Source organism: Chiloscyllium plagiosum, unplaced genomic scaffold (genome assembly GCF_037043375.1).
Source record: "Chiloscyllium plagiosum isolate Xiang-an unplaced genomic scaffold, Cpla_swu_hap1 HiC_scaffold_17, whole genome shotgun sequence".
NCBI lineage: Eukaryota > Metazoa > Chordata > Chondrichthyes > Orectolobiformes > Hemiscylliidae > Chiloscyllium > Chiloscyllium plagiosum.
Window position 1 is genome coordinate 70090897 of NW_028270155.1, and position 12139 is coordinate 70103035.

General features: G+C 45.7%; 1 protein-coding gene across 1 annotated transcript in view; it reads left to right on the forward strand.

Moving 5' to 3' along the window:
• The first annotated feature begins 1339 nt into the window (after positions 1 to 1339).
• fbxl9 (F-box and leucine rich repeat protein 9) overlaps positions 1340 to 12139 on the forward strand; it is a 28739-nt gene continuing 17939 nt past the window's right edge. Inside the window, exons 1-4 of the mRNA XM_043707485.2 lie at positions 1340 to 1488; positions 6863 to 6964; positions 8583 to 9563; positions 10779 to 10994. Coding sequence (XP_043563420.2) covers positions 1456 to 1488; positions 6863 to 6964; positions 8583 to 9563; positions 10779 to 10994 — 1332 coding nt within the window. The 5' untranslated portion in view covers positions 1340 to 1455. The remainder of the gene's footprint in view (positions 1489 to 6862; positions 6965 to 8582; positions 9564 to 10778; positions 10995 to 12139) is intronic.

Here is a 12139-nt window from a genome sequence, read left to right on the forward strand (position 1 = left end):
TTTATCTGTATTAGAGTAGATATAGTTCTCCATTACCAGCATGGCCACTGTGCTTTAATCTGGATGACATTACCAACATGGCCAACCACTGCCCTCGTTCCCCGATGTGCGCAGGCGTGGTAGGGCGGACGTTCCCGGCGTGCAGAGCGGCAGGATCGCCTTCCCACGTGAGTGCAATCGCCATGGTTACACTGGGTTGCTGGGGGAGGAGAGAGCAAAGTGGTAGAGTAGTTAGTGATGGTCAGGAGGAATGGGGAAATAGGCAAGAGTGAAATAGAAATAGATAGGGAGTGAGTGAGGGCCAGGGTAATATTCAAACAGAGTGAGAGGGAGGGTCAAGGATGCTGTGACTGTCAAGAGTCAGGTCACAGAAAGGTCAGTGTCTGTCTTCTAGATGTCAGAAAGTCAAGATGTTCATTGAGAGGGGAAAACATTCATTTTGAAGCTACAGCATTGAGGCTGAGAATAATAAAACAATCAGGAAGAGGGGAACAGGTTAACGAGAAGGGATAATATTTTCTTTTTTTTTCTTCCACCTAAGTGCGGTAGTGCTTATTTTATCCCCAGCACCCATGGTGTGTGTGTGTACAGGTGTGAGACACAGTGAAAGACACAAAGTGCACGAATCTTTATTCAATTTCCACCACCAGGAAGATAGGAAAACACCCGGCTGGCCAGTGACAAACACTGCCCTTCACATCAAAGGGCAGTGCTGTGTAGAAGGGATAATATTAAAGTGAATGAGGCAATAAAGATAATTACCCGGCGAAAAACAAGTTTCTGCCGTGACGTCATACAGTGACTAGGTGTTGGGGTGTGCTGTGAATATAGGGGTGCAAGTTACACAAGGAGTACAAAGTGATTGTAATCCAAGAGCTGTTTGTTCACAATAAAATGCACGGTTGGAAATTGGAGAGGGTTAAACCTCACCCAGATTACAGAGGAGAGTACGTGACTGACTGAAGTCTATGCAGATTGTGAGGAAGTAAGGATAATGAAGGAGGAGGTACCCATTGTTGCTGCCTGTAGAAAGAGACGTGTATCCTGGAGTTTGCTTTCTAGCAAGCACCATTGATCCTAGAAATTCAGCACTGAACGTGTGAAATTTCCAAATTATACTCATCTGAACAGTGGAGAACTGTGCAAAAGTAGATAATGTTCAAAGCTTGCATTGTCTTGTTGAGCTGTTTTAACACATAGATGAAGTTTAGCTCAATGATATCATGACTGTCATTGGAACAACATGATACAATTAAATTGTAAAAATAACATGCTATGCTGCTTAAACACATTTTTAAGAAAAATTCTCTTTCTCTAGTATACCAGGACCAATACACAAGCAAATCTGGAGGAGTGGTTTCAGAAGCTGCCACTGGGCTGTTCAACTGGAAGCTGGCTGCACATAGGAAGGTCTGTCCTGAACCTAGAACCAAATGCTGGTGAAATTATTATCAAATGGAAAACGAAGCACCGAATTTGCCTGTGGAGGTACAGCAATTTAATTCTGCTTTTGGTTTGACTAGTCTTTCAACTTTATGTCATTAATTCTAGGCTTGATTATTCTAATGCTTCTCTGACTAGCCTCCATATTGAGCTTCTCCAAAGTTCTGTGATCAGTATATTACCTTCCAACAGGTTCTGTTCATGCATCACCCTTTCCCTTGTTGATTGATTGGTCCCTGAGCCAGGCAACACTTAAATTTGAAAACAAGAATGAGAGCTTTAAATCGATCAATGATCCATGAAAGCTCATTGGTTACTTTCGCTCTGGGAAAAGGTTTTGAATAAGTGTAAGTTTATGAGATTTTTAAAATAGATCAGTTTCTTTGTTGGAATCTGTACTTCTGATGGTTTATCGAAGGATTATTAAGCAGCTCTTTCCACGGGCTGGTAACCAAAACATTGCTCAGGGCACAACTAAAACCCTTATTTTCACATTCAATTTTCTGTCGTTCATCACACAAACCAAACAAGCCCTTGTCCTCTACAGTTCATCATCCCTTGTGAGCTGTTCATTGAGTTTGCTGCTGACCATGTCATTGTGCAGAAGGGAGCACATTCATCTCCAAATGTAACTGTAATCAGAAGATAAAAAACCCTAGATTTTCCATTTGGACAAAATGCTGGATTTAAGAATAATGACATCTAATTTCACATTGTTTACCTCCACTCCAGTTTTCATGGAATTACTCCCCTCGTGTTGGTGTCAATGTGTGCAGTCTTTTAACCAAGGTATTGAGGTGAAAGAACCAAGGCAGAATGCCGTCAGTGTTGGCAATGTGTTATTTGGCAAATGTAAACCCCCAGACCTAAGCAGCAGCTATCTCACGTTTTTGAGTTTTAGTCTGTCGAGGGACACTCCTCAGTAATGTGTGTTATCGATTGTGTCTCTCCACAAGTGCGGAAGGGGCTTGTACTGAGGTGGTGACTGGCTGTGCGAGGGCCCTGGCTAGCCCTGAACATGTTTGTCAAGGAACTCAGTCCCACTGCGGTAGTTCAAAGCCTGCCATTTGACAGATGGGGTTTGTCACAAGGAATTTGTTACTGATTTCCTGTGTTTCCCATTCCTTGATGTGAAGGATGTTGAGTGACACAATGAGATAGATCACTAGTTCTGTAGTAATAGGGGACTCAACCTCAAGCTTCATTTTCTGTTTATTATATTCTTGCTCCTGTACATTACTCAGGGATACAGTTGGTACAGAATCTTTTGAGTTTAAAGTTGCAGTCTCAAACTTTGGTTTGGGCCATAACTAACCTTTACAGGATAGAAGCAGGCCTTTTTCCCTGCTCCTGCAAAGGTTTCAAATTGAACTGTTTAGTTTGCATCATCTGCAGTAGATTGAGAGATGTACAAAATGGGAGAAGTGTTTTAAATGATTCAAGAGATTGCAACTGTTGTGTTTGATAGAGACGGAAAGGCTTCTTGTTGGAACTGGACTTGGGTGGATGCAGGTATAGTTACAATGTTTAAAAGACATTTGGATAAGTATGTGAATAGGAAAGGTTTGGAGGGATATGGGCCAAATGCAGGCAAGTGGGACGTTTATTTTGGGATTACGTTCAGCAAGGGTCTATTTCCATGCTGTCTGACTCTCTGTGCTAAAATGGTGGGGTTGTGATCTCTTATCTCTGCAGTTTCTTGTTATTTTGAAGGGAAACATCTTTGAAGAACTTGATACCCATGGCACAGGCATTTATATGAGTCAAGTGACCCATGTCTGTAAATAAAAGGAAAAAAGCTTTCCCAGTCCCCACTTCCCCATTCATTCTTTTAATAAGGTGTTTCTGGCAAACGTTCCCTTGTTCCAAGCATCATTGTTCATGCGTGAGTGTCAGTGGGTAGGCAAAGTGAGCTTGAATGTCCGTAGCACCTTCCACAACCTCAGAATGTCCCCATGTACTTCTTGAAGTGTATCTGCTCTTGGATTGTAGCAAATGATGCAGCCAATTGTGACGTAAACCAGTAAGATTTAGTGAAACGAAATCAGAAAATGCTGAAAATACTCAACACCTCTTTCAGCATCAATGAGAAGAGAGGACCTTTCTTCCAAACCGAAGGAAGGTCGAAATGTTTTGACCAAGAGAATGGTGAGGGAAACAGCAAAAGGTTTAGATCTGGATAGGATATAGGGCAGGACAGTTAAAATGACAAAAGTTTTCAAGGTTGTCCTAAGATTTGTCTGGAGTGACTGTGAATGGCAGAGTAGTTTTTTGGAGAACTTTTCAGCTCTTCCTATTAGGGCAGTGCATCTTGAGAGGGCAGATGTTTAATGTGTCATTCGAATAATGGCACCTCTGATGGTCCCTCAGTACCGTACGAAAACAACAGCTGGATTTTGTGCCAAAGTCGCTTGTGTGGGATTTGAACCCATATCACTCTGAAAGGTGGGAGTGCTACCAACTGAGCCATGTCTGGCATCCATAGTGTATTTGGTTGCAAGAGACTCGGCTACCAATCAGGTGCTTTCTCATCGTCGGTGCGTGCAGTCCCTTTGGATAATGAGGCACAGCAGGATCCCTGGTTCTTTAGAACTCTGAAGTATTAATGACACTAACCTCATCACAACCATTCAAGAAATTGAACCCAAGACTGCCCTGGTCTGTGCAGCGTACTAGATAAACTCCCTGAACTGACAGGGTTTAACAATGCTTGTTTATTCTGAAAAGCCATTTTAGCAAAAGCATTCAGAACTTGTAGTGAATGGAACTTGTATCCCCAATGGCCAGGTAATTGCTGAGTGACTGTGACCAGAAGAATGGACTTCTGTGGATGCTCTGCATATCACTGCAAGAGTATATGGAGTTAGAATGAGTCACCGGCAATTGATATCTATTACAGCTGGCTGATTTCATCACAATAAGGACAACTTGAAAATCTTTACTTCAGAATAGGGTGGAAAAGTGGCATATTATTGATGTGCAGAGACTGACATTCCAGAACAATGAGATACAAAGTGATCTGGGTATCCAGGGACATGAATCACAAAAAATTGGGAAGCAGGTACAACCAATGCTGGAAAAGGCAAATGGAAGATTGTTGCTTATTGCAGGAAGAACAGAATATGAAAGTCTTGGTGTTTTGTCACAGTTGTACAGGCCTTTGGTGAGACCACATCTAATATACTGTGCCTAGTTTGGTCTGCTTATTTAGGTAAGGATATATTGCATTAGAAGCAGTACAGAGAGTATTCACTCGACTGATTCCTGGGATGAGAATGTTTTTCCTCTGAGGAAAAGTCAGATAGTGTCTATTGGAGTGTCAGAGAATGAGAGCTAATCTCAACATAATGTGTCAGATCCTGAGCAGACTTGGGTGCTGATTCTAGAGACTAGAACTAGCGAGCAGAGTTTAAAAATAAAGGACTTCCTATTTAAGGGGCAGAGATGAGGAGAATTTTTTTTCTCTGGGAGTCGTGAGTCTGTGGAACTCTCTGTCCCAGAGTGTGGGTGGTGGCAGGATCATCAAATGCTTTTAAGGCAAAGCTAAGGAGAATTGTGATTCACGCGGGTGTCAAAAGTTATCAGGAGGTAGGCAGGAAATCAGAGTTGAGGGCCCAACAGGCTTGTGGGGGTGAATGGCCTTTTTGTGCTCCTTACTTGTACGTTCAATCTAGTATACAAAAATGGTCAAATTAGGTGCGTTGCTTCTTTATAAAAGTTTCTTTCGGATTTCTTTGAATTTGCTACACTATAGCTCACCATGGCCTTTGGTTTCGGTATTTCCTCAGAGGATGTTGAATATGGATCTGGGATGAGCTTTATGTAAAGCCTGCAGCCTGCAGAATGGTTCTGTGCTTGATTTCCAGTAGGGCGGCACGGTGGCTCAGTGGTTAACACTGCTGCCACACAGCACCAGGGACCTGGGTTTGATTCCACCCTTGGGCGACTGTCTGTGTGGAATTTGCACAGTCTCCCATGTGCACGTGAGTTTCTTCTGGGTGCTCTGGTCTCCTCCCACAGTCCAAAGATGTGCTGGTCAGGTGGATTAGCCATGGGAAATGCTGGGATAGCATATGGCGGATGAGTTTTGGGTGGGATGCTCTTTGGGGGGGTTGGTGTGGACTTGATGGGCAGAATGGCCAGCTTCCACACTGCAGGGATTTTTCGATTCCATCATTCGTTATCAGCATTTGGACAGATCCGGGTGCAGACCAATTGCGTGTGGGTCCAGCATTGGGGTGCCATAACTCCAGATTGGAAGAAAGTCATCCTCAGAGTCCAAAGAGCTGCCTAAAAATGAGAAGATGACTACTGGTGGGCAAGGGAATGCTCCAGATGTTTTATTTTCAGTTTGATCTGGGCATCACTGGCAAACGACATTCCCTCGATGCTGCGTGTAGCTGCTCCAGTGGTATGTGCCCGGTGTTTGGTCTGCCAACACAGATTGCAGCATTGACTCCTGCTTCTGGAAGTCGTTACTGCGCATCGACCTCTGAGGTCCACGCAAAAACAAAAAAAAAAATTTACAGGCAAAGTTGCTGGCTAGCCAGCATTTATTGACTGTCTCAAATTGGCCAGCTGCCGTGGTGAAATTTGAACCCATACTGCCCAGAGCATAATCCTGGCTTGCTGGATTCTTCATCCAGTGATATTATCACTAGGCCACCATCGTCCCTTTCTGCAGATGCATGAGGTTTACTTGTGTTGTATTGGTGGTGCAGAACCCCATCTCTCTCCCACCCTCCACCACCCTTCACGTTGGGACGTCATGTTGAGGTTGTACAGGACATTGGCAAAGCCCCTTGCAGAGTACTGTATCCAGTTCTGGTCGTCTTGTTATAGGAAGGATATTATTAAGCTGGAGAGGGTTCCGAAAAGGTTCACCAGGATGTTGCTGGAAATGGAGGGTTTGAGTTATTAGGAGAGGCTGGTAGGGTTGGGACTTCTTTCACTGGACCGTGAGAGGTTGAAGGGTGACCTTTATAGAGCTTTATAAAATCATGGGGGGTCTAGGTAAGGTGAACGGCAGGTGTCTTTTTCCCTAGAGTGGGGGATTTCAAGGTTAAGGGGCATATTTTTGAGAGAGATTTAAAAAAGACATGAGGGACATTTCTTTTACACAGAGAGTGGTTGGTGTCTGAAATGAACTTCCAAAGGGAGTGGTGGATGTGGGTCCTTTACAATGTTTAAAAGACATTTGGATAAGTATATGAATAAAGTGTTTAGAGGGATATGGACCAAGTGCAGTCAGGGGTGGGACTAGTTTTGTTTAAGATTATGGTCAGTGTGGACAAGTTGGACCAAAAGGTCACTTTCCGTGCTGTGTGACTCACTGACTGAAACCTTGTTTCTCAAGGAGCTTTTAACTCAATCTAAGTTTCTATAACGGCATTCGTTTCTATTGTTCTTTTGTTAAAAGGTGATCTCCTACATTCTGCATTTCCTGTCTATGTCTGACAGGAAGGAAGCATCTTTGGTGAGCAAAGCTTGGTACACTGCCTTTCTGGACCAAAGTCTCCAGGTAACTCTCTTTTCTTAAAAAAACAACAACTTGGTATGCTTTATATTTTGAACCCTCCACCTGAAGGCACTGACTCTTTCTCAATCCTAGATACGGGGATGCAGGATTCAAAAGATGGGATTCCTCCATGCGCCTGATCTCATTTTGATCTGTTCTCCCCACATGTCTGCAGTTTCCAGGAAGTGTTTATTAACTAGCAAGCAGGATTAGAGATGCTGTTTGATACATTATTGTTTTTTTCCTTCCTTCTGTTTCCCATCCCAGGTACAATGTAATGGACAATTGAAACACTGCTGCCCTCACCCAGTGGATCAGGTAACTCAACATTAACAGCCACTCCAGAGGCAGTCCTCTCCTCCTTTATGGGAAGAAGTCCCTGTAATGTTGAGGAGGATCCTCAGAGAATGTCAAACTGAGAGCGAGAACTGAGGACTGAACCAGACTGGGGAATTGTGGTCACAGTGAAGGGAATTCTGATGGGCAGTTCTTGAGAGTGTTAAAAATCTTAAAATGATCACAATTAGGGCGGGAGTGTAGGTGTATGGGACAACATTGAGAGAGAGTGGGAAAAGTGAGGGTCTGGGTCCGAACCATGTGAGTGGCTATTGTCAGCAGGAGTCCACCTTATGGACAATGGAAGGTCAACAAGGGTAGGGGGTTTTCCCGCTTTATAGATACTGAAGCAGTCTATTTCCAAATGCAGCAAGACCTGGACAATATCCATGTTTGGGCTGACAAATGGCAAGTCACATTCTCTTTACACAAGGGCCAGGCAGTGATCAGCTCCAACAAGGCAGAATCATACCATTGCCCCATGACATTAAATGGTACTACCATCATTAAATTCCCCCATTAGCAACATCCTGGGGGTTACCATTGATCAGAAGCTAAATTGGGCCAACCATATAAACACAGTTGCTGCAAGAGCAGACCAGAGCCTCGAAATCGTGCAGGTGAGTAATTCACTGCTTGACTCCCCAAAGCATATCCACCATCTACAAGGCACGAGTCAGGAGTGGGATAGAATACTTCCCACTTGCCTGAATGGGTGCAGCTACAGCAACACTCAAGAAGCTTGACACCATCTAGGTCAAAGCAGCCCGCTCACTTGGGCACCACATCCACTCCCTCCACCACCAGTGCTGAACCGCAGCAGTGTGTACTATCTAGAAGGTGCACTGCAGAAATTGATGAAGGGTCCTTAGACAGCACCTTCCAAACCCACAACCCCTTCCAGCCAGAAGAACCAGGCAAAATACATGGGAACACCATCACCTGAGAGTTCTCTTCTCATGCACTGACAATCCTGATTTGGAAATACATTGCCGTTCCTTCGTTGTTGTTGCTATAGCAATCTCCCTCCCTTATGGCATTACGGAAGTGGGGCATGAGTGCATTTCTTTAACACATTCTGAAGGCTGATAGGTCATTGGGACTGCAGCAGATCAAGAAAGTAGCTCAACTAGGCATGGAGAATAAAAGGAGGTTTGTCTTCCTTCATTGAAATTAAGGCACCTGATGTTACTTGGTTTGGAATACTACCTGTATTAGAAGAGAGAGAACTCAGCAAAGATCTTCTGAATGTCATTATCTAACTACTGTTGGCTTTCTTGTACAGAGCAATGTTTTCTATCACCTCCAAGGGACGTCTGAATCTCTGGAGTTGATCAGATGCTTGCGGCGGAGACAGAGTCTCTGTGTGGCTCTGAGCAACTTCGATGGCTCACCTACCTCAACAATGGTTATTCAGAACATAGCTCTCCACCTGGCCCCCTGTCTGAAGAATCTCTTGCTGCGAGACAGCAACATCACTGAGAGCTCCTTCGTGGATCTGGTCCCCTTGTGCCGCAGCCTGTGGGGGCTAGATCTCAGCTGCTGCAACAGCCTTTTCAAGCCTGGCACCTTGATGGAGAACGCAGAGATCAAAGCCAGAACGACGGAAGCCCTGATCGATCTCCAGGAGCTGAATCTCTCCAACCTGCGGTATCTCTCCGACCTGACCTTCAATCGGCTTACTGACTGCAAGCCCAAGCTCAGAAAGCTGGCTCTTGCTGGCTGCCCCATCGTCTTTGAGTTAGATCCTTACCGAGGAGTGAAAGCGTGCAATTCCATGTGCACGCTGTCGCTGAACAACATCCTCTGCTTTATAGACAGGCAGGCGGCCACGCTGAAGTGGCTAGATTTTAGCCACACCAGTATCACGAGCGAAGCTGTACAGTTGGTGGTGCAGGTGCCCGGGCTTCAGCTGGAGGGACTGGCGCTTCGACACTGTAAGGATTTGACGGATGGTGCAGTCTGTGCCATCTGCTCTTGCCAGCCGCGCCTCACCAGCCTGGACCTTACTGGTTGCTGCGAGCTGACTGACAAGTCTGTTTTGGCCGTGGCCAACCTACAGTTCCTGGAGCGCCTCTTCCTGGGCAAGGTCCGACTCGTGACTGACCGCGGGCTGAAGAACCTGTCCGCCATCCCCACCCTGCAAGCCCTTGACTTGTCCGAGTGTTACCAGGTCAGTGGTCTTGAACTGGTCAATGGACTCGCCTTGCCGTACGCCACACCGACTTTACTCAGTCTCAACTTCAGCTGCTGCACCATGGTGAAAGTAAGTCACGCTTGCCGCGCTGTACTGAACATATAATAACGTCCCTGAATTTTCAACCCAGTCAGGGATGAGGGAGGCCTTGAAATCTGGGACAGGAGCTCACTTTTTACCTTGAGTTTTCGGCCAATTTTTAAAAAATCTGAGATGTCCAATTCCACTGGAATATACGGAATGCTCTGCCCCAGAAAGCCAAGTCTCTGGATACTTTCAAGAGAAGATGGATAGAGCTCTTAAGGATAGTGGAATCAAGGGTTATGGGGATAAGGCAGGAACAGGATGATCAACCATGATCATAATGAGTGATGGTGCTGGCTCGAAGGGCCGAATGGCCTACTCCTGCACCTATTGTCTATAAGTTGAGGAATGAGTGCATCTCCTTGATGTCTCACTTCCTTCTGGAGGCTTGCTAGCAATCATGGCCACGTGGCTGTGTCTCCTCTGCAATGACATTGCAGAGGAGTGAATACAGGATTTTCATCCTGTAATTGGTGAACAAAGGAGGGTGTTTGCCCAAGTTTGGGTTCCGCCTCTCTTCTCTCCCCCTCCCAGCCCGGCGGCATTGAAGTAATAAATAAGGTGGCTCGGTGGTTAGCACTGCTGCCTCACAGCGCCAGGGACCCGGGTTCGATTCCAGCCTTGGGTGACTGTGTGGAGTTTGCACAGTCTCCCTGTTGAGAGTGTGGTGCTGGAAAAGCACAGCTGGTCAGGCAGCAACCGAGGAGCAGGAGAGCCGACATTTCGGGCATAAGCCCTTCATTGGGAATCATCCTCCGTGTGCCTGTGTGCTCCAGTTTCCTCCCACAGTCCAAAGATGTGCGGGTTTGGTGGATTAGCCATGCTAAATTGCCCATAGTGTCCAGGGATGTGCAGGCCAGGTAGGTTAGCCATGGAAAATGCAGGTACAGGGTTGGGTCTGGGTGGGATGCTCTTTTTAGGGGTGGTGTGGACTCGATGGGCTGAATGGCCTGCTTCCACACTGTAGAGATTCTATGATTTAAAAAAAAATTGGCTTTCGTCAGCGAGTTAACCTCTGAATATCTCCAGTTTTTAACCTTAAACAACTTGCTTCTTCTGAAAAAAATGCAACTGAGTTTTGCGTTTCAGTAATTCATTGGAATGGTTGAGTTTGCAGCAGTGATTGTGAATCTCATTGTCCTCTCACTTGAGACTGGTTTTACGATGGTGCTCACTCAAGTGTTTGGTTAAATCTTGCAGGACAGCTGCGTTTTCTCAATGGGGGTGATCCTGCGTGACAGCCTGCGGGAATTGGACCTCACCTCCTGCGTGTACATCACCGATTTCAGCATCTCCGTTATCGTCAACTACCTGAACGGCCTGACAGTGCTACGGCTCAGCTGGTGTAAGGAGATCACAGACCGGGGGCTTCTAGGAATGAGCGTGGCCAATGACAACTGTCAACTCAATGAGAAGGTCTGCCTTTCATTCACCAACCCATGACCCCTTGATGTGAGAGCCACTAATTACACACAGCTTTGATAGAGCTGGGTCCACTACTTTTAATCATTTATATAAATAATTTGGATATGAACGCGGGAGGTATAGTTAATAAGTTTGCTGATGACACCAAAATTGGAGGTGTAGTGGACAGCGAAGAGGGTTACCTCAGAGTACAACAGGATCTTGATCAGATGGACCAATGGGCTGAGAAGTGGCAGATGGAGTTTAATTCAGATAAATGCGAGGTGCTGCATTTTGGGAAAGCAAATCGTAACAGGACTTATACACTTAATGGTAAGGTCTTGGGGAGTGTTGCTGAACAAAGAAACCTTGGAGTGCAGGTTCGTAGCTCCTTGAAAGTGGAGTCGCAGGTAGATAGGATAGTGAAGAAGGCGTTTGGTATGTTTTCCTTTATTGGTCAGAGCATTGAGTACAGGAGTTGGGAGATCATGTTGTGGCTGTACAGGACGTTGGTTAGGCCACTTTTGGAATATTGTGTGCAGTTCTGGTCTCCTTCCTATCGGAAAGATGTTGTGAAACTTGAAAGGGTTCAGAAAAGATTTACAAGGATGTTGCCAGGGTTGGAGGATCTGAGCTACAGGGAGAGGCTGAACAGGCTGGGGCTGTTTTCCCTGGAGCGTCGGAGGCTGAGGGGTGACCTTATAGAGGTTTATAAAATTATGAGGGGCATGGATAGGGTAAATAGACAAGGTTTTTTCCCTGGGGTGGGGGTAGTCCAGAACTAGAGGGCATAGGTTTAGGGTGAGAGGGGATAGATTTAAAAAGGAACCTAAGGGGCAGCCTTTTCACACAGAGGGTGGTACGTGTGTGGAATGAGCTGCCAGACGAAGTCGTGGAGGCTGGTACAATTGCAACATTTAAAAGGCATCTGGATGGGTATATGAATAGGAAGGGTTTGGAGGGATATGGGCTGGGTGCTGGCAGTTGGGACTAGATTGGGTTGGGATATCTGGTCGGCCTGGACGGGTTGGACCGAAGGGTCTGTTTCTGTGCTGTACATCTCTATGGCTCTATATTGTGTTCACGCCGGCATTCCTGGAGGCTAGCAGTTGTTCCTCGCACATTAGTCAAAAACACACCTACTTGTCCCTTCGCTT